General features: G+C 47.8%; 1 protein-coding gene across 1 annotated transcript; it reads right to left on the minus strand.

Annotated features, from left to right (window-relative positions):
* Positions 1 to 1,170: 1,170 nt before the first annotated feature.
* RSAD2 (radical S-adenosyl methionine domain containing 2) lies at positions 1,171 to 18,767 on the minus strand. Its single transcript, XM_019492667.2, has 6 exons — positions 18,491 to 18,767; positions 12,387 to 12,548; positions 11,293 to 11,522; positions 10,186 to 10,335; positions 5,940 to 5,972; positions 1,171 to 5,305 (listed from the first exon to the last, which is right to left on the minus strand). Exons 1-6 carry the CDS (start codon positions 18,765 to 18,767, stop codon positions 5,141 to 5,143), a joined length of 1,017 nt encoding a protein of 338 aa, XP_019348212.1. The 3' UTR covers positions 1,171 to 5,140.
* Between the last annotated feature and the right edge of the window lie 3,146 nt (positions 18,768 to 21,913).

Raw genomic sequence — 21,913 nt, forward strand, 5'->3', positions numbered from 1 at the left:
CAGGAAATGATAGATGTCAGAGACAGGAGCCAGCCCAGTGATGCTGGCCTTTTTGGCCCCACTGGCCACATGGGAGTGTGGCGGGGCTGGCCCATTGACAGAATTGGGCCCCCATGCCTGGATCAGGCCCTGAATTGCCTCTGCCCAGCTGCATGCACGATGAGCCACCCCCTGGAATCTGGTCCCATGCTGCCCTGTGCGCCCAACCCAGCCAGGCCCCGCTGTCAGGCCCTCAGGGGGTCCGCTAATTTGATAGCAGGGGGGCGGTGCCACTGCCCCCCTCTCCCCACTACCAAATTTTTGGACCTATGGGGAGCCCCCCTCCGGCTGGATGATATAGCGCTAGGGTCATATCTGGCCCACAGGCTGGGGCTGACCACCACTGGGCCAGCCCATTAATAGAACAGAGAGGAGGTGGTAGTAGCAAAATATTTTGCAAACTTACATAAAAAATGGCCAGCCCAAGCAATTGCCCAAAGCCTCCATTTTTGGACTTCCAGTGTAGTATAGTCTAAGCCTAGATCCCAAAGACCAAACAATGGTGTTGTAGAATAGTCATACTCTTGCACCCGACATCGGTTTTTGTCATATCTGTTTACAAAGGTAGAAGGATGCTATATTCCAGTCATTCTTGCCTTTTATTTTTAGACTCAAGGCACCTCTCCATAACTTTTGTCAATTGACCAGTACCCCATTTCAAAAATTAATTTGTTACAGCGCTTAAAGTCGGGGCAGAGAGTAGGGGGCAGGATGCAGCCAGACAGGTGGAACCTGAGCCTGCTCTTATCTGCTTATCTCCTCACACTTCCTTCGGCATATTCAAAGGTTTTTGTGGCACCCTAGGGTGACCTGGCAGCCTGGTCAAGAATCCTCTATTCCCTTTTCCACCTTCAAAAATGTGTGGACACTTGTATCCCTTGTATAGCCTGACAGCACAATTAAAGAAAACTGTGCTCTCGCAACATGACACAATGGGTCTGGCTATATAACAAAGGGATTGCAGTAAAGAAACAGTTATACTGCTTAACCTTTATAGATGTTATAGTTGCAGGCCCAGATCCTGTACTTTGTAGAGGCAGACCGAAAGCCCTTAGGTAAACAAAATCAGAGCCTCTTTTTTACCTCAATTATAAATAATATGGCTCTGGATTATATTTTATAAACATAAGATAAAATTAAGAAAGAAAAATACTGTTTATTTCAATGTACAATTTGTTGTCATAACATTTATACAAAAATAGACACAGAAATGTTCAATATTAACGAATGCATTTTGCTAGGACTGAATTTTCTTAGCACATTTAAATGTTAAAAAGGCCTTTCACACTGAAAAAAACCCCCATATGAAATACAACATAAAACCCATTCCTTAATTTCTTATTTGGGAAATATTCACAGTAATTTTAAGTGCATTGGAATCTTAATATCAATTGTCTTCTCTCCAGAATGTTAGAAAGAAACAAAAGTGCTAATAAATTAGTACACAAACTAATACTCTGATGCAACAAAAACATGTGCTTAAGGTTGCTTTCTTGAATTAACCCATTGTAATAATGTTAAACATAATATAGAAGTCCTAAATCAGCAAAGATATATGCACATCTGTAACTTAAAGAGGTTACTCCTATTTTAAAATTCACTAGTTGCATCTGCACGTGCCATTAAGACAATGTGATAAACTTGGACGGAATTTGTGCTGAAGTTTATCTTGGTACCTCAATGGCACATGCAGATGCTCAAACTGCTGTTGTCCAGGGTGCCTGTGCATTCACTGCACCTGGGACCACAGTAGCCTGAACCTGGCAGAGCAGCCCCAGGCTGGCAGGGGCATGGGAAGTCAACCCCAGGCTCCAGGTACTGGCACTGGGTGGCGGAGGGTGCTAAAGTGCACGGCTGGATGGCAGGCAGTCCCCGCACTTTTGCACCCTCATGCCCCAGCTGTCCCCAGTCACCGTCTACATGTGGACTTCAGCACAGTAAGTAACTGTGCCATAAGATACAACATTCCTTGACAGCACTATTAGGATGAGGTTAATTAATCTCCTGTGCCCTAATATCAGTGCACATGTAGATGGTGACGATTTACTGCGGACCTAATTAGTCAACTCCACAATAAAGCACATGCGTAGATGTGCCAACTGTTAATTTTGCTGGATACATATTCAAAGTTATGCATGCTTGTAACTTTGCAGGATCACTATTTAATCTAATATGAATGGTGTGCATACTCTATCAGTGCAAAAACAGCAAAACAGGCTTTCTAGATTGCTATTTAATCACAGCCATAAAAAAAAAAACACATTTTATTACAGTCAAGAAATTAAAGTTTTAAGTGAAAGGGAATTTTTCATATAAAGGTACTTAAAATTGTAAACGGTATAAAAAGAGCTTATTCTATGAAAGTGTTTGTTCTTCAATAAAGTTACAAAACAAGTCCTAAGTTTTTGGTGTAGGCAGCTTGTATCTCCGTTGAAAGAATACTATACTTGGTAGGACTGAGCATTTTCCACTACACCGGAAGCATCTACACAAGATGTTTACTGTGCAGTTGACTAAATGAGTTGCCCAGTAAACATCTGAGAGTCTATCCTATTAGGCTGGAGTAAACTAATTTACTCCACAGCAGGATAGTATTTGTAGGGTGAATCTACAAAAGACGCTGACTGTGCAGTAGCCTGATACTACTGTACAGTAATGTCACGTGGCAAAAACCATGCTGAGACACTAGTGCACAGTAGTATTAAGATACTGCGCAGTAGCGTCACCTGAAAGGTGTTTGCTGGCGCTACTGCGCAGTAACTCTGATTACTGCAAATTTATTTAGTACTTGTTTATACAAGTACTAAATAAATGCACAGTAACCACTGAGCAGTAGCATCTCATGTAGACATGGCCGTAAAGTACTATCCTTCTGAAGAGGAGAAAACTCCATAGCAACTCACATGCAGATGCTGGAGGGGCTGGCTGGGGCACAAGAGTGCTCCCATATAGGGGGCTGCCTGCCGACTAGCCCCACACTGAAACTCCCTCCTACTCCAGTCAGCTTCTCCATAGCATATTGAGCTTTGGGGAGCAGCCCCAGGCTGGCAGGCTGATCCCCAGAGCCCCCTGCCAGCTGGGGCTGCTCCAACCCAGCTCCATGTGCTGCACAGGAAAAAACTCTGGAGTTTATTGCTCCCAAGTTAATTGCTCCCAGGTACATGTTCAAACGATGCATCCAGGAGCAATAAGCTCCAAAGCACTAAGCTTCGGAGTTTATTCATGCACAGTAATAGTACGTGTATTGAAGCAAAGCACAATGTAAAATCCAACAGTAATAAATCCTATCTGAAAATTTGAACTTTCCTTAAACCACTACTGTATTAATATTTCAGAGACTTCTTTAATTAATTTTCTATTCACTATTTTGCCTTTTCCTCTTTTTTGTTCAGTTTTGAGCCAGAAGAAAAAGAACCATGCTTAATAACACAAATACATCATTTGAATATTGTCCTGCAGTCTTTACTCCAGCAAAACTGCCAACAGAAGTCAGGAGAATTTTGTCTAAAGTTCTAACATATCTAACTCACTGTATTATAGTGACTGGAGATGCTTATTTAGTAGCTAAGGCATATAGGTTGTAAATGGAACTAACTACCTTTAATAGCAGCCACCTTTCATAAAACATAATAAGCAAAAACTCAATTTAGGTGTAATTTGTGTTTACTATCTTTGTCTTTAAGTTCCTCTATCATTTTTTATGGTTATACAATAATATTTTCTTATTTTAAAAGATACATATTTTTCATTTCCTTACTTAGTGGAACTTCTTATGGCCTAGCCTGGTAAACACTTATATATTCACCAACTGAGTAACTTTACTCATTCAGGTAATCCCACTGAATGAAGTGCCTAAAATTATTCTGATATATAAGTGTTTACAGCATCTGGGCAATCGTGGGTGCATCTACATGTGCTATTACTGCGAATGAATAAACTGTGGAGCTTATTGCTAATGTCTGTATGTATGTATGTACTTATATGAATAAAATGTTAACCAGAGCCTGAATTACTACTGCTTGTTCAAAAAGAAAGGCAGTAGAGACTTCAAAGATCTGCTGGGGTGCCCCCTTGTGGCAAATCAAGGAATTGCACCTTGTCATTTCCTATGAACTATGCTGGACAATTCTCCTGAAAAGAGCTCTACCTATTTATATTCTGTTATTAAAGCAAGATTTTATGAAGTTGTATTAGGTTTTATGTCTTCTGAGGCATTCTCTCACACTTTACAATAAATCTTAGCATACAAGAAGGTGCAGTTTAACACCTTCAGATATAAATGAATACTAGATTGTGGAAATTAGCTTTTACTCCTAACGCTAGTATTACTTAACAATTCACAAATATACAGTAGATAAAAATACAATCTAAATTTCAAAAACACTGCTTTTAAAACAGGCTAATGTCTGATGTTATAGTTAATGAACCTAAACATCACTTATATGACATAAGCGGAGATGGAGTGTAAAAATAAAAACGAAACTTTATACAGGCAGTCCTCAGACTTACAACACAATTGGTTCCTGAAAGCCAGGTGTTAAGTCGAAATGTTGTAACTCGGAACCAATTTTCCCATAGGAAACAATGTTATAAATGGAGGATTGATTCCTGAACCAAGGCCTGATACCCTATTTTCAACAAAAGTAACCCAGAATTTTGTACTCAAATCAATTATAGATGAGTAATATAGCTATATTAATGTATTATATTGTAAATAGCAATCATATTGATTTGGAAGGACTTCTTTGAGGAGACTTTGCTGGACGTTTTGAAGGGCTCTTGGTTAGACTTTTTGAAGGGTTCTTGGCTGGAGTCTTCTCAGGAGTCTTGGCTGCAGGTTTTTCTGGAGTCTTGTCTGCTTTCTTAAATAAAGTGTCCAAGGAAGTTTAAACAGATGTTCTCCAGTGAGATGGGTGACCCAGTGAACTTATTTGCTGGTATGGCTTGGCATCAAATCAAGTGTTGTAAAGTTGAAACTGACATCAGAAAGTTAAAACGGGGTGTCAATTATAAACGTAAGTGCGAAACATTGTAACTCGAAACGTAAGTCAAGGACTGCCTGTATTAAAAAGTGCAAATTGTCATGATTGACTATATTGGGTCACCATTCTAGTTTCATATCTGCTTTACTCCACACGTATTTTCCTCCTCTCTTCAGAAACATCTCCTCATCAAATCCACTGAATTTTATAGCATGCTCAACACCAACATCCAGAATAGATTTAGAAGGGTCCTTTCGTCCATTTCTACAGTTCAGAAAACGCATCTAGAGATGGTAAGAAATGAGAAAGTTTTTTCAAATCATAAGATTTGTAAAAAATTAATAATTTGAGCTCCAATCCCACAGTTTTATATACTCATGTTAACTCTGCACATGAACAAGCTGACTGGATCCCAACAGGACTATACATAGGCACATAGTCTTTGGATGGTCAGGGCCTCACAAAATCATGACTTTTGCCTCCTAAAACAGGAGTTAAAGGAAGCCTATTTTGTTTACATATAAATAATGAACACACCTCCAGGCACACGTTAGTAATAACCCTTTAAGAAACTAGATTTCACAATTGAGATTCAAATGTAACAGAAGCACAGTGCATTCCCAGTCCTGCCCTTGGATAAGTACAGGAGGATGCTTGTGCACTTGACAAACTACTCGGGGTCTGCTGGCAGGGTGAGGGCCTATGTTTGGCCCATGAAAGTGTTTATACTCATGAAAGCAATTTCCTTTTAATCCACACGCAGCATAACATTCTCTCAGAAACTTGTTTAAAATCCTCAAAAAGAGTGAGCATTAAACAGAAATAATTCCATTGGCCTGCCAAACCATGAATAATCTAGCCCACATTAACCAGCCAGCAAATATATTAACTCATCAACTGTCAAACCAAAACACTTACATATTCATCCAGAATAAGATACGAATCTTTCATCTGTAACAGATCAGAAGAAAAAGCACACATTACTAGATAAAACAAAGCCCATTTTACCCCAAAGAAAGTTGGGGGAGAAGTAAAGCACAGCCACAATAAGTATCCACTTCCTTCAGGCCTCACCCAAAGCCTGGAAGTTGAATAGAGTCTTTTCACTTGTTACAGTAGGCTTGCATCAGGCCCTTTGTGCATTTGCCTAAAAATGCATCTAGGAGGTATTTGAAACTCACTCCTGGTCTGAGCAGAGAAAGTTTAAATTGATTTTTTTGTCTGGTATCTTTTGCTAGTAGGATTTGCTATAAATGAACCCAAGGGAAAGAGGTAGATAAGAGAAAAATGATTGCAGATCAGAATATATTTGGGTGAAGCTAAAAGGTACCCCCAGAGCCCAAACAGGAGCTGCTGCCATTCCTGACACTGCTATTCAGCTGGGGTTGGAACAAGCACATACTCTGTGCCCTGGGTGAGAGCTGGAGCCAGAGGGTAAGCAGTGGGGTAGGGGGGAGGGAAGTGCAGGTGGGGGGCTGTGGGGGCAGAGGCTGTGGTGTGCAGGAGGGCAGGTAAGCATGTCCACTGATGAATCCCCAGAATATTGAATCCCCCAACCCCCTTGGCCAATCAGCAGAAGCAGGGCTACTGTCTCCTCAGTCAATCAGTAGTGGGTGGTGGGGCCACCAGGCCCTTTAGCCAATCAGCAGCAAGGGGCAGGGCCATCACATAAAAGCCACCTCTCCCCCTCCACAGCTGAATCCAAACCCTGCTCCTCCTGGCTGTGTATCATCCTATCTCTAAGCACAGCCAACAGAATTATGAGGACAAATGATTGGCATGTATTTCCACCAATGAACTGAAAAACAGGACTTTTTGCAGTCGGTTCTTTATTCAGAAAAGGACAGGGAACAAAGGGTTTAAAACTGGATGGTCTGGTACAAAACAGGACCAGTGGCCACTGAGGGGACAGGTGCTAGGGGCAGGAGGGCAGGTAGGCAGTGGGTGGGACAAGTAGGGGACGGGGATGGGGGCACAAGGGGGGGGGAGCAGGCAGCCCCAGACAAGGTGTGGTGGGGCAAGGGGTAGGTGTCAGGCTGCTTGACTCGTCCACAGCTGGCTCCACACTGCCTGCTCCTCTACTGCCTGCCAGGGGGATGCACCTATTGTCCCCCTGGTGCTGCTTTGCCTGCTGCAGCAGTAGGGGCAGGTAGGCAAATTTAAAACAACGCTCTGATAATTAGATTCTAAACAGACAAGCATAATTATAATAAATGTATATTTTTTTCCATTTCTTGAATCTAGGATTTCTGTAACTAAGGTAACCACGTAGTCTTAGCAAATCCAATGATTTGCTGCTATTTCATTACGATACTCAAGTCAGTAGCAGGTAAATCAGGCAGTCAATTACATCATGCTGCTATCACTAGTCATTTGCCAAATCTAGTAGTGCATGGGTCGGTATCGACCTGGAAGGGTGTGGGCAGTGGGGTCCCGCAGGGCTCGGGCCTTGGACCGATACTCTTCAATATCTTCATCAGCGACTTGGACGAGGGAGTGAAGTGTACTCTGTCCAAGTTTGCGGATGACACAAAACTGTGGGGAGAAATGGACACACCGGAGGGCAGGGAACAACTGCAAGCAGACCTGGACAGGTTGGACATGTGGGCGGAAAACAACAGAATGCAATTCAACAAGGAGAAATGCAAAGTGCTGCACCTAGGGAGGAAAAATGTCCAGCATACCTACTGCCTAGGGAATGACCTGCTTGGTAGAATAGAAGCGGAAAGGGATCTTGGAGTCCTAGTGGACTCCAAGATGAACATGAGTCGTCAGTGTGACGAAGCCATTAGAAAAGCTAATGGCACTTTATCGTGCATCAGCAGATGCATGATGAACAGATCCAAGGAGGTGATACTTTCTCTCTGTCAGACCACAGTTGGAGTACTGCGTGCAGTTTTGGGCGCCACACTTCAAGAGGGATGTGGATAACCTGGAGAGGGTCCAGAGAAGGGCCACTCGTATGGTGAAGGGCTTGCAGACCAAGCCCTATGAGGAGAGACTGGGGCAGCAGGATCTCTTCAGCCTCCGCAAGAGAAGGTTGAGAGGCGACCTTGTGGCTGCCTATAAGTTCACCACGGGGGCGCAGAAGGGAATTGGTGAGGTTTTATTCACCAAGGCGCCCCCGGGGGTTACAAGAAATAATGGCCACAAGGTAGCAGAGAGCAGATTTAGACTGGACATAAGGAAGAACTTCTTCACAGTTAGAGTGGCCAAGGTCTGGAATGGGCTCCCAAGGGAGGTGGTGCTCTCCCCTACCCTGGGGGTCTTCAAGAGGAGGTTAGATAAGCATCTAGCCGGGGTCATCTGAACCCAGCACTCTTCCCTGCCTATGCAGGGGGTCGGACTCAATGATCTATTGAGGTTCCTTGCGACCCTAACATCTATGAATCTATGAATCTATGAATATGAAAAATCCCATTGTTTTCAATATCAAAGACACAGCATAAGCTTATTTAATTGTGCCTGCTAATTCTTAAGGGAACAATCCATTCTAAGCTGTTCGCACCTCATTAATGCTCATTAAGCTGTTACAAAGAACATGCTGTGAGCCTATGGCCAGCTCTTGGAATCACATTAAAGACGCATTGTTGCTCAGAACAACTTGCCTCTTAAAGTAGCCTTGAAATTGCCAGGACATAGTCTGTTTGAGGGTTGCTACTATCATAGAACTGACAACAGTGAAAATATGTCACAGGGGTGCACAGTCTACAATCCAGGGCCAAATCTGACCCACAGAACCATTTTATCTGGCTTTTGGAGCCAAGCTAGAGGGAGGGAGTATGCTTGGTGGCATTTCTGTGGTGGAGGGATTTGCCCCAGTGGTAGGGAGAAGCAGCAGCAGCTGCACTGTACAGGGAATGGTGAGTCCAGCTCTAGGTCTGGTCCTAGCTTTGGCTCTCGTTCCAGTTGTGGCATGGGCCAGGTTGGAAGCTATCCGTGCATGGAGCTAGGCTTCATTAAAGCAGTCTCCACTACAAAAGGTCATCAGCCCATGAGCTAGAAGGATTACCTGTCCATCTTGCATAGGCAGAGATAGAACAAATTCTTTGGCGTGGGGGCTGAGCGCATGTGCACATGCGCGCACATGCCCACCCAGCAGGTAATTCTGTGAAGGAAGGAGTGGGAGGGAGGGGGAAGGGCTATGGGGGGGGGGTCAAATTGAGGCCCCAGCAGTGAGGGAGGAAGCAGGGCACAGGCAGGACCCACTTGCCCCAGCCCCTGTTCCTGCCTGTGCCCCTCTCCCTCCCTCACTGCTGGGGCCTCGATCTGCCCCCTGTCTCCCCGGTGGTGAGGGAGGGAATGGAGCAGGGGTGGGCCCTGCACAGCCGGAGTGGGGAGCAGGACAGAGCTGCGAGAAGCTCATCCGGGGGACACCTGGCGCCGGGAGGGGATGGCGGCTCCTGCTGCTGCATGCACCCCAGGAGGGCATGGGGGCTGTGTACCCCGGATCTGTGCATGGGGTGAGGGTGTGCTGTGGCCAGGCTCTTCCCAGCAGGGGGCTGGGCTGAGTTGTGCTTGGAGCAGATGCTGGATAGCAGAAGTGCTCGGGGGGGGGGCCCTACGGCAAATTTTGAGGTAGCTGCAGCCCCTCCGTAACTCCCCTTCCCAGCACTGTTGCTGCCAACCCCCAAGCACAGCCTGGCCCAGCCCCCCCTGCTGGGAAGAGCCCAATGCAGCCCCAGAAGCCTGCAGTGGCAGCCCACCCCATCTTGTGCAGATCTAGGAGTACACAGGTGCCTCCCAGGATGCGGGTAGCAGCAGAAGCCATCCCCCGGATGAGCCGCTTGCAGCTCAGTCATGCCCTGTACCCCAGCTGTGCAGCACCTGCCCCAGCCCCACTCCGTCCTTCACCACTGCGCAGACGTCCCTCCCCACCCCTGCTGCAGCTGCTGGAAGTCTACAGCTGGGCTGCCTTGTGGCCTTACTGCAAAATTCCCACTGATTTCAACTGGAGAAGACTTAGGCTCCATCACTGTAAGAATCCCAATATTATGCAGTTTCCAGTTCAAAATAAACTTGAACAAAGCAATTTGTCTCCAAATATAACAAAAAACAGTTGCTAAAGGAATTGCATTAGCAAATTTCTAAGCAAGTGCAAATTAACTTGGTTATTGCTTAGTCTAGACAAGATTTCTAGATTATGATAAAGTTTTGTGTTTACCTTCTGATTTGACTCTGGCACTAAACATGAGATATCTCTGTGGCGATCTAGGAATCGTTCAAAATCTTCATCACTGATAACAAATTTCTCTGCTTCTCTCAGAGCATTTTCCCCTACGTTCTCCCCGTCAATGAGCAGACACTGGAATACCTGAAATACAGGGTATATCTGATGATATATTTATTTATCATTATTGCCATGGAGGTAAGGACATGATTGACACTGTTGCTAAAGGAGAAAACCAGCTGTATTATCAGTGAAGACAGTGGAGTCATACCACAGAGCATAAAACAAGCATAAATAAGAGAAAATGACAGTGAAATCCTGACACCAAAGTCAGTGACAGACTACCATCTGTTTGAGTGAAGCTAAAATTTTGCTCATAATTTTCTTTCAAATAAAGAGCTGATACTCAACTTACACCAGTTTAATTCTGGTGTAATATATTTCTTTCAAGGCAAGTACAATTGTGTAACAATAGTGTAATGGAGAAGAGAATCAGGTCTTGCTTTTTTCCCCTAAGATCTGCCTGCTGTTGAAAGTGTTTCATGAGCCTTTGCCCATTTAGAAGCATGTTATCTTTACATGCTTTTTTTTTTTTTTTAAGGTAGTTATTAGTATATTTTAATGGAAAATACATGTTATAATTACTACAGTGTGCTGAGTCTTCTTCGGGCTTTTTCACATTAATAGTATGGTGCTTGTATGTTTTAGCTGTAAAAAGGCATTATTTTTCCAATTCTTTTCTATCATAAACAACTAGATAAATATATCAAGAAATAACATATCCTTCTAAATATAATAAAGAAACAATTTTTTGGGTGTGCTTCAACCTGTCTAGATTCATAGATTCATAGATGTTAGGGTCGGAAGGGACCTCAATAGATCATCGAGTCCGACCCCCTGCATAAGCAGGAAAAAGAAATTCATCTAGAAATTCATTGCACAAGAAAGGCTCTAATTTATGAAAATGGAAAATATGCAAAAGGAAGATCATGCAAATGGAAATGGTTCTAACTAATGCAACTGGAAGATCTGTCCAACATTTTCCCAAACTGTTCCTTATCCCCTGGAAAGGGAACACATGATCCTGTATTTCTGACTTACCTTCCAACGAACAGGGTTCAGTGCTTTAATCTGCTCATTCATGTCTTCTTCCACATTAAATCTATTAATCACTGAATTTAATTTAAAAGCCACGCCATATTCTTGACACCATTTTCTCAATTTTTGCAGATTTTCAACATGGTTTTTTTTCCCTTGCCCACGGCCAATTAAAGCATTGACTTCCTCATGAAAACTATCACAAGAAATTGCCAGAATGTCTAGATATTCACCTGAAAAAAGAAAACATTTAATTAAGAAAAACTAATATCAATTTTTTCTAGTATGCAGCATTTATCATCCAGCACTGTCCCTTTTCACCTTCAAGTACACCTTCAAAATCTATCATGATACCCTACCAAACAGGATTGTAGGAATAGACTGTACTTCAAGTGGCACGACACACCCTTCTTTATATAGTCAGTGGGTGCATCTATACAAGCAATAAACTCTGGCTCACACTGCACCGGAGTTTGTTGCTCCCAGGTGCCACATTTACACATGTGCCAGAGACTGCAGCATGTTGAACCAGAGGGAAGAGGGTCCAGGAAATCAGCCTGCCAGCCCAGGGCCACTTCAGCCAAGCTCAATGTGCTGCAGAGGGGCTGACTGGGGTACAAGGGTGTTCTAGCTTGGGCTAGCTAGCAGGCAGCCCCCACACTGAAGCACCCTCATGCTCCAGCCAGCCAAGGCAGTATCTACACATGTGATGCTGTGGAATAAAAAACTCAGTAGCAGGATAGTACTTGTATTTACAGGCAGCATGTGTAGACACCAAGAGGTTTACTGTGGAGCTAATTAGTCTACTCCACAGTAAATATCTCATGTAGACATGCCCTCTGTTTGGTAATGAGTTAAGGTAGTCTAATCACATTTGATTTAAAAATGCACATAAGAAACCTTATATGCATACCTCTACCTTACATACTTCTACTTTCAAAGTATTTTATATGGTTCTTGATTTTATTCACCATAAATGTATTATTAATAAACTATCCCCAAATAATTATTTTAATAAGCAACTTGGTGAGAAGCTGAAGTGAGAAGAGTCCTAAAACGTGTGTATTTTTTCAAATGTGTACTTTGTTTTTTCTTACCATAATTCTTGAACCATCTTTCTCTAATCAAGCTGCCATTGCTCACAATGCTGACACTTGGTAACTTTAATTCTTGCTTGCAAAACTGGACCAATTTGCCTACAAATTCTCCTCTATCAGTCAGAAATGGTTCTCCTCCTGAAAAATTAATTTTCTCCATACCTAGTATATGAGAAAAAAGAAAAAGAGACTGTTTAGCTCAGATACATTAAAGTTTGGCAAACTTTTTCTCACAGCATCCTGCACAGAACAGATAATGATGACTGACTCAAGTAAATGTGATACTACTGCTCAATCATAATTCACAAGGCAGGATCTCATAGTCTTTTTTGCAAGTCAACCCCCTCTGAAGTAAATGAACCAATTTAAAAACTTGCTGATGGAAACCCATTTTTTCTAGCAGAAAATTTGCTTTAGTTTGTAAACATATAAAATTCCCATGGACTACAATGGGACCCCAACTCCCTTTCACTACAGAAAATATCTTAGACGATACTACCTAACGTAACTAATTAAAAGTCCAGGATTTGCAAATCAGGGTCAGCAGCATCAGTCCCTCAAGTCTTTCAGGAAACAGAAAAATGCCAAAATATATGCTAGCCTCTTGTATTTGACTACCAAGATTTTTAAAACATGACCTAGCCTTGAAAATTTGGAACAGCAATTTACTGTAAACCACATCTTTCACATGTCAAATTTGTCTTTTTATTTTTAAAAATAGCTCCAGCTGCTATTGCAATCTGTGTATGCCAGGGGTCATCTATGCACTAGGGCTGTGCGAGGCTTCAGACTGTGCTTCAGATCCGGAGAAGTTTTGGACATTTTGGATACCAAAGCAGCATGTCCAGATTGAAGCACTGGCTTCTTTAGGCTTTCCGAAGCAGTTTGGAGCTTCTGAACCGCTTCAGAAAAGGTTTGGAGCCACTTCAGAGTTCCAGCCATAGGGTATAATGGGGAACCAATGAAATATCTATAAGTTTGTTGTTTTTTGCCTAATTTGGATGAAACTTGCAGGAGTGGTAGCCTCTGCAGAAAGCATGATGTCTGCCAAGTTTCAAGAAGATCGGTGCTGGGGTTTGAAGGGAACTGCACCCCAAATTCTTGAAAGCAAAACTCATGTCACGTATATGTGTTACACCACAGCGGGGTGAAACTGCAGGGGTGGTGGCTCCTGTTGAGGCCACAAAGCCTGCCAAGTTTCAAGGAGATAAGTGCAGGGGTTTGGGGGAAACTGCACCTCAAGCTGCAGACAAGGAAAACTCATGACATGGGTGACACTGTGTGTGTTAAGGCACAGCAGGGTGAAAGCTGCAGGCCTGCTAGCCCCTGCTGTGGCCATGAAGCCTGCCAGCTGTCAAAGAGATAGGTGCAGGGGTTCTGGGTTCTGGGGCCCTGCAGCTCTAGCTGCTGACAGGTAAAACTTGTGACATTTCTTGAAACTTGGCAGGCTTCATGCTGTCAGCAGAGGCTACCACCCCTGCAAGTTTCATCCAAATCAGACAAAAAAACAGCAAAGTTATAGATATTTCATTGATTCTCCATTACACCCCATGGTCAGATCTCTGAGGCGGCTCCAAAACTTCAGAGCCACTTTGGCTGGATTGAAGAGGGAAACTGATCTGAAGCTCCAGATCGGATCCCTGGCATCTGAATCGGCTGGATCTGAAGCCGGATCGAATAGCTGCCTACTCACACAGGCCTACTAAGCACATGGCAGGCTGCAGCTAGGTCTCATGTATCCCATAGAGGTCACCTATGCACTAGGCCTTCGATACGGTATAGGCCTTCGATACGGTATCCCACCCCATACTGGTGAACAAGTTAAGAGGCTGTGATGTGGATGACTACACAGTCCGGTGGGTGGCGAATTGGCTAGAGGGTCTCACCCAAAGAGTCGTGGTGGATGGGTCGGTCTCGACCTGGAAGGGTGTGGGCAGTGGGGTCCCGCAGGGCTCGGTCCTTGGACTGATACTCTTTAATGTCTTCATCAGTGACTTGTACGAGGGAGTCAAATGTACTCTGTCCAAGTTTGCAGATGACACAAAGCTATGGGGAGAAGTGGACACGCCGGAGGGCAGGGAACAGATGCAGGCAGACCTGGATAGGTTGGACAAGTAGGCAGAAAACAACAGGATGCAGTTCAACAAGGAGAAATGCAAAGTGCTGCACCTAGGGAGGAAAAATGTCCAGCACACCTACAGCCTAAGGAATGACCTGCTAGGTGGCACAGAGGTGGAAAGGGAACTTGGAGTCCTAGTGGACTCCAAGATGAACATGAGCCGGCAGTGTGACGAAGCCATCAGAAAAGCCAATGGCACTTTATCATGCATCAGCAGATGCATGACGAATAGGTCCAGGGAGGTGATACTTCCCCTCTATAGGGCGCTGGTCAGACCGCAGTTGGAGTACTGTGTGCAATTCTGGGCGCCACACTTCAAGAAGGATGCGGATAACCTGGAGAGGGTCCAGAGAAGGGCAACTCGTATGGTCAAGGGCCTGCAGACCAAGCCCTACGAGGAGAGACTAGAGAAACTGGACCTTTTCAGCCTCCGCAAGAGAAGGTTGAGAGGCGACCTTGTGGCTGCCTTTAAGTTCATCACGGGGGCACAGAAGGGAATTGGTGAGTATTTATTCACCAAGGCGCCCCCGGGGGTTACAAGAAACAATGGCCACAAGCTAGCAGAGAGCAGATTTAGATTGGACATTAGGAAGAACTTCTTCACAGTTCGACTGGCCAGGGTCTGGAATGGGCTCCCAAGGGAGGTGGTGCTCTCCCCTACCCTGGGGGTCTTCAAGCGGAGGTTAGATGAGTATCTAGCTGGGGTCATCTAGACCCAGCACTCTTTCCTGCTTATGCAGGGGGTCGGACTCAATGATCTATTGAGGTCCCTTCCGACCCTAACATCTATGAATCTATGAATCTAGATTCATGGGTGGATCTAGCATTTTGAAAAGGGGGCTGCAGATGGTAAGGTACCTCATTACCAGGGATCCTGGTTTTCTTTGATTAAAAATTGCAAATTCTCTGATTAAAACCCTAAAATCTGTGATAAAAATTAAAGGCCCCCAACAACCCCCCCACCCCCAGTGCTGCTGGTGCTCCACATTCCCCCCCCACAGCCTCAACAGCCCCTCTGATGCCCCTTGCAACAGCCCCCCAGACCCACAGACAGACACAGACACACAGGCACAGACATGCAAATACAGAGGTGCACACAGACACTGGCACCCACCCCAGCATGTAAGTGAGTGTGGGGGGAAGGGGCGGGGTGGGGTGGGGGAAGGGAAGGTGTTGGGGGGTAGATCAAGAAGTGGGGGAGTGTGCCCCTATAACAGCCAGAACCAGAGGGATTAATAAGCAATAAATATGTGCTTCTGGGAGGCATTTGGTATTTTGCCTAAACAGGTAGCATTAGCTAATATAAAGCTTGTAAGTTTGTAAACCGCAAACGTAACTTCTCCGTCATAAGTTTAACCAAAATGATAAATTAACTATTCATGGAACTGACTGGGCCCCATAGGCAAAGCTGTAGCTGTGAGTTACGTGACCTAACGGCTGTTTGCTCAGGGTTCAGCCTTGACGATAAAACTGGACCGAACTGCCTGGCACACCCAAAACATTCCAGGAAAGTATATCCCAAGAAAGCATATTCAGAGAAACCTAAAAGGGGTTGGATTTAGGTGGAGTAATGTTTATTTCAAACCTGAAGGTGCTGCATTGTAATTTGCTTATTGGATAAACCCGAGTCTAGGTAGTAAACTTTTATGATAATTTTTAACACCTTTTAGTCCCATAGGGTAACAGCTATAGGGCAAGATTGTGAGTGGCTCTAAAGCCAACAGATTAACATAAAACTCGGTATAAAAAGCACATGCATCAGGTAACCAGCAGGAAGGAGGGAACAGAACGGTTATTTCTGTTCCATGCCCAGACCCCGGACTCCCAGTGTGAGTGAGGATCGGATCCTGATCGAGGGAATTTCCCCGGTAATCCCTCCGACAGCATCGATTGGGGACGCCTGACTTTGCTGGAATCACTTGACGCGTACCTGGCATCAAGGGACTATCGATAAGTTGCCAACCCATATCTGTCTATCTGTTGTTTTGAACAGCCCAGTGGCTGATACCCTCGCAGTGCCCAGTTGGCCTGCGACAGAATTGATCTATCTATTGTTATTATTATCTGTTGTTATTATTTACTATTATCTATCGATTGTTATTATTATCTGTTGTTAATATTTACTATTAGCTCTTTAATACTGCATTATCTGCTTATCGCATTTATCTTTCTGTTAACTGTTGTGTGTGTGTAAGCTATAATACATTTGCCTTTGCTTCATTCCTAACTTTGCCTCCTCGATCCGAAACTGAACCAAACAGTCCAGTTGGCCTGTGATAGAATTGATACACTCACAGTGCCCAGCTGGCCTGTGACATGCCCCTTTGCCCACTCCCAGGAGCAGGGCCAGGGGGTGAGGGCAGGGGTGCCACTCTGCGGGCCATACACGTGCTGGCTGGCTTGACAGGGGATTCACACACAGGGGCTGCCACCACAACTCTACTACTCCACCCTGCTCTACCATCCCATGGCCACCTGCACAGCTTTGTAGGCAAGTGGCACAGGGTGCAGCAGTGGCAGTGCGGTGGCAACCACCGTGTGCAGGCTGCATACGTGCTGACCAGCTAGGGGGTAGAAAGGAGGGCTTGCATGCAGTGGCTACCACTGCACCACTGCTTATGCCCTGTGACTGACTGCATGGCTCTGTGGTGGTACGGGCTGCTGTCGGCTGTGTGCTGGCTTGGGGGACTTTGCTGGCAAGTGCTGCCACCGTGGAGCCATGCCCTTCACCCCTGGCTCCTAGAGATAAGTGGGGCTTGGAGGCTGTGAAGCAGGACTGGGGAAGATGGTTGGGGGCTGAGGGGCGGGGGGTGCTGCCAGCTTCAGGTGGTGCACCACAGCCAGAAGCAGGGCCAGGGGGTGAGGGCAGGGATGCCCCTCTGCAGGGGGCTCTGTGGGCAAGCGGTGCAGTACAAAACCTCCCTCTGCCCCATGGAGCCATGCTCGGAGCTGTGCAGCTGGGCGCAGCAGCAGTGTGCTGGCGGCCATGGCTGTCACACAGCATGGGATGGTGGTGGGGATGGCTGCGTGCCACCTGGCCACCACCACAATGCTACTGCCACCCTGCAGCCAGCTGCACAGCTCCAGGTACAGCTCCATGGCAGCACAGGGAGGTTTTGTATGCAGCAGCTGTCTCGTCGGCATAGCCCCACAGGTAAGCGGCAGCGGCCACCGTGTGCCAGCCCCTACCCTGCCCCCACCATCCCTCACAGCCATTGCAGAGTCGGTCACAGAGCTTTTAAGCCGGCCTCATGCCAGCCTCCCCCTCCCCTAGGCAGGCGGCATGTATGCTGCCCGCACATGGCGGGCATCACCACACTGCACCCCACATTGCTTGCCAACAAAGCCCGCTGCAGAGGGGCACCCCTGCCCTTACCCCCTGGCCCTGCTTCTGGCTGTGGTGACTTTTTCAGCACTGCCTGCTTAGAAAGGCTGCAGCCCCTGCCAGACAAGGTTCTTTGGGTAAATCTGATATCTTTTATTAGACCAGATCAAATAGTTGCAAAAATTCTTGTTCAAGAGCTTTTGGGCATAAATACCCTAGCTTGATGAAGGGTATTTACACCCAAAAGCTTGCAAAGATTTTTTTTTTCCAACTGTTTGATCTGGTCTAATAAAAGATATCAGATTTACCCAAAGAACCTTGTCTGCCCATGTCCTTAGACTAACATGGCTACAGCCTACAATCCTGCAGCCACTGCCAGGCACTTGCGCTTTTAAACTTTGTGTGGAAAAGGAATCCAAGGGGTGGGCAGCACACCCCCCTGGGTCCGGCCTGGCTGGCACCCCGCGCAGCCCTTTGGCTGGTCTCCCAGGGCCTGCCCGGCTCCACTTGTGCCAAACCCAGCGCGTGCCAAACCGCAGGAGCAACCAGCAAAGCCTAGGCGGGCGCAGGCGGGTCCCCCGCGCGGCAGGTGCAGGGCGAGGATGCTTTCGTCTGCACCTCGGCCCGGCGCATCCCTGTCCCCGCGCGTCCCACGCTCACCTGCCGCCCGCAGCATGGCCAGCCCCCGCTGCGCCTCCTCCAGGGGCAGCTCGAAGGAGGTCTTGGCCGTGTGGAAGCAGAAGCCGCACTTGTAGTTGCAGCGCCGGGTGAAGTGGTAGTTTACGCTGGTGGGGGTCGGGCCGCGGCTCGGGCCGCTTCCCCGCAGCACCAGCCGCAGCCGGGGCCAGAAGCTTGCCAGGCTCCAGCCCAGGAAGCTGAGCGGGCTCCGCAGGGCGCGCAGCACCAGCGCGGCGAGCGCCAGGGGCAGGCGGAGCATCGCGGAGCAGTGCGGGGCGCCGCGGCCGGGCGGCTTTATAGCGGCAGCGGGCGGGGAAAATGCGGCTGGTTTCTCTTTCCATTCTCCTGAAGTGAAACTGCAGCCGCACCTGCCCGCCTCCGCCTCCCCCCCGCTCCCCGCTTCCCGCCCCCCGGGCAGGTGCTGCAGAAGGAAGGCTGCTGGCTGGTCCCCTCGGCCCCTCGCCCGCGCCTGAGCGCGCCGGGGTCCGTGTGAGTCCAGCTGCGCTGCGCTGCGTCAGCCAGGGCTCCTGCCTGCAGACACGGGCCCAGCAGGGCACAAGCCCGCCTGGGATCCGACCCTGATGCTCTTCCCGCAGTTCGGGGGCAAGTGGCTCCTGGCCCAGAGCAGCCATGCTGCTGACCTTTGCCTCAGCAGGACCCCGTTTCTGGCCCCATGTCCTCAGGGTGGCCCCTCACTCCCACCCGGTCCACTGATGTTGCCACCCCATTTGGGGTCACAACCTACAGTTCCCAGTTTGGGAACTGCTGTCCTAGAAGAATTGAAGTACGCTTTATAAGCCACAGAAGGGGGGGGGTAGGTAACATGGTTTATCCCCCCCCCCCCCAAATGCGGGGCAGTGGTAGGGCCACAAGGCAGCCAGGCTGCAGGCTTTTGGCAGCTGCAGCAGGCTGGGGAGAAAGAGAGTGGGGCTGGAGGAGGGGCAGGCGCTGCACAGCCAGGGCAGGATGCAGGGCTGAGCCGTGAATGGCTTGTCCAGGGGGCACAGCTCCTGCTGCTACACACACCCTGGGAGGCCCAGGGGTTGTGTGCCCCCAGATCTGCGTGGGGCAGGGCAGCCTGTTGCGGTGGGCTGGGACCGGGGCTGTGCCAAGCTCTTCCTGGCAGGGGGGGGGCTGGGCCGCACTGCATTCAAGGCGGGTGGCAGCATCATTAGGAGGGGGCTATGGGGGGTGGGGGGGAGCTGCAGCCACCCCAAAATTCGCCATAGCATCTCCAGCACCACTGCCACTGCCCCAAGTGCAGCACACCCCAGCCCATGCCAGGAAGAGCCCAGCACAGCCCTAGCTCGCAACACCAGGCCACCCTGCCCTGCGCAGATCCAGGGGTATATGCCCCCCTCCCATGCCTGCCAAGCTGTGTGCAGTGGCGGGAGCCGCCACCCCCTCCCTGCACCCCCTCCCCCCCCAAACAAGCTGCTTGTGGCTCCATCTTGTGCCCACAGGGTCTGTCCCAGCCCTACTCTCTTCCTACTTCATAGCCCTTTCACCTTCCCTTGCCCTTTCCCCCACAGACTTACCTTCAGGGGGGTGCATATGCACACACATGCTCAGCCCCCACAAATAATTTTTTTCTCCCTCCACCTTGTACCCAAAGGGCAGGATTCTCCTCCTCTCTGTGCCTCTCAATGGCAGTTTTCAAGTCCTGGAAATATCATTTTTGTCATTTCTGAGCAGGCTGAAATTCTAGCATTCCTTCATTCCTGCAGTGTGGGTAAGTTTGCTACATAGGCATATTCTTTGGGCACATCCAGATGAGTGTGGTTGTGCGGTATATGGGGCTGCAAACAAGTTTGCAGCCCCACGTACCGCACAGTCCAGAGTTCTCCACACTGCAGGGGTGTGCTGCTGAAGCGTGTGCTGCTCTGGTAGTTTTTCCGCATTTTTATTTTTACCCCTGGATATCCAGGTGTGGACTTCTGCATGTGCCTCTTGGCTATCCCACTCCACCACAACATCATTGTTGTACTTGGTCCAGTTCTTGAACGATCCATTTTCCTTTAACCACTGGGGTTGGGCCATGCCTCTTTCCCTCTGCAGGGCTGGGTTGGGGCCTGGCCATGCTTTCTTCCTCCCCCCCTCCCCATCCCCCACAAGGCCAGGCCATGCCCCCTTCCATCTCTGTGGGGCCAGGTCAAGCTCCTTTGCCCTGTGAGGCTGCATTGGTGCCAACCTGCCCCCTGTCTCCCCACTCCTCTCTGCACAGCTGGATGGTACTCACTGTACCTGCCTGGGCACTGGATTGGAAATACTGTTTGGATCCAGCCCACTGGACAAAAAGGTTAGACACCACTGGCTTAGAGCAGTGCTTGGAAATGTTTCTGGGGAATGGGTAAGAAAAACTAAGCTCCAATCTGAGCCACTAGGAAGTCCACTAGAATGCCACTGAAGACAGCTCCATGGGCTGCATCCAAAGGGTCTGCAGGCTAGATCCACTCCATGATCTGTAGGTTGTTAGCTAGTGGGTTAGAGTATACTTCAGGCTTAGCACATGGTGAAGCATATGTCCTTGTCAAAAGCTTCCTACTATTCATGCACAGCATCCATTATACTCATATTAACACATGTAATGGAGCTAAGGGCTCCTGTTATTTTAGGAGGAAAGTGCTGCAGCCGACGTCTGTGATCAGACGAGGCCAGGCAGGGCCAGCTCACAATTTTTTGGGGTTCCCTACAAGATATAGTTTTGGGGGCCGCTGATCTATTGAAAAATCAAAATTGTGGTTAATTGTGGTATAAACTCACTGAAATAAAAGATATGGGACCGGGTTGCATGCACGTGGGCTGTGCTGCAGGGGGCATGGGGGCAGCACATGCTGGGGACACCTGAGTTCCCTCCCTGGGGCTAGGGTGGGAGTGGAGCCAGGAACTCCTGCCCCACTCGGCCAGGAAGGGGCTCCCTGCCTGCATCAAGCCCTTTAAACATGGTGCAGGCGGTGAGGGGTGAACAGAGCACAGTCCCTTGGCTGCATGGCTCTCCGCAGTTGCAAGTTCTGCAGTATAGGAGGGCAGGTGAACAAGGGCTAGCTGCCAGAGAGCAAGTCACCAGGGAAACTGAAGATGAGTAACTTCTTGAAAGCTAGCTGAAGTGCTCCAGGTTGGTAGGAGGGGAGTAACTGCAGCTCAGTTAGGCAAATGGCAGTGAATTGAGTAGGCTGCTCACTAAGAGGAGTAGACACACCTGGGGATAGTAAGAGTGGTATTTGACTGGAAGGGGTATAAACCTGAAGCCAGAGCAAGTAGTGTGGCCTTGACCTCTGGACTGTCATCCTAGGCCAGGGCTCGGCAACCCCTGACACATGTGCTGAGCATGGCACGCAAGGCCATTTTGCTTGGCACGCCACAGCCAGCCTCAGCTCCGGATAGCTGCCGCCAGCGATGGAGCCC

The sequence above is a fragment of the Alligator mississippiensis genome, chromosome 1, assembly GCF_030867095.1.
Source record: "Alligator mississippiensis isolate rAllMis1 chromosome 1, rAllMis1, whole genome shotgun sequence".
In the NCBI taxonomy this organism is placed as follows: Eukaryota; Metazoa; Chordata; order Crocodylia; family Alligatoridae; genus Alligator; species Alligator mississippiensis.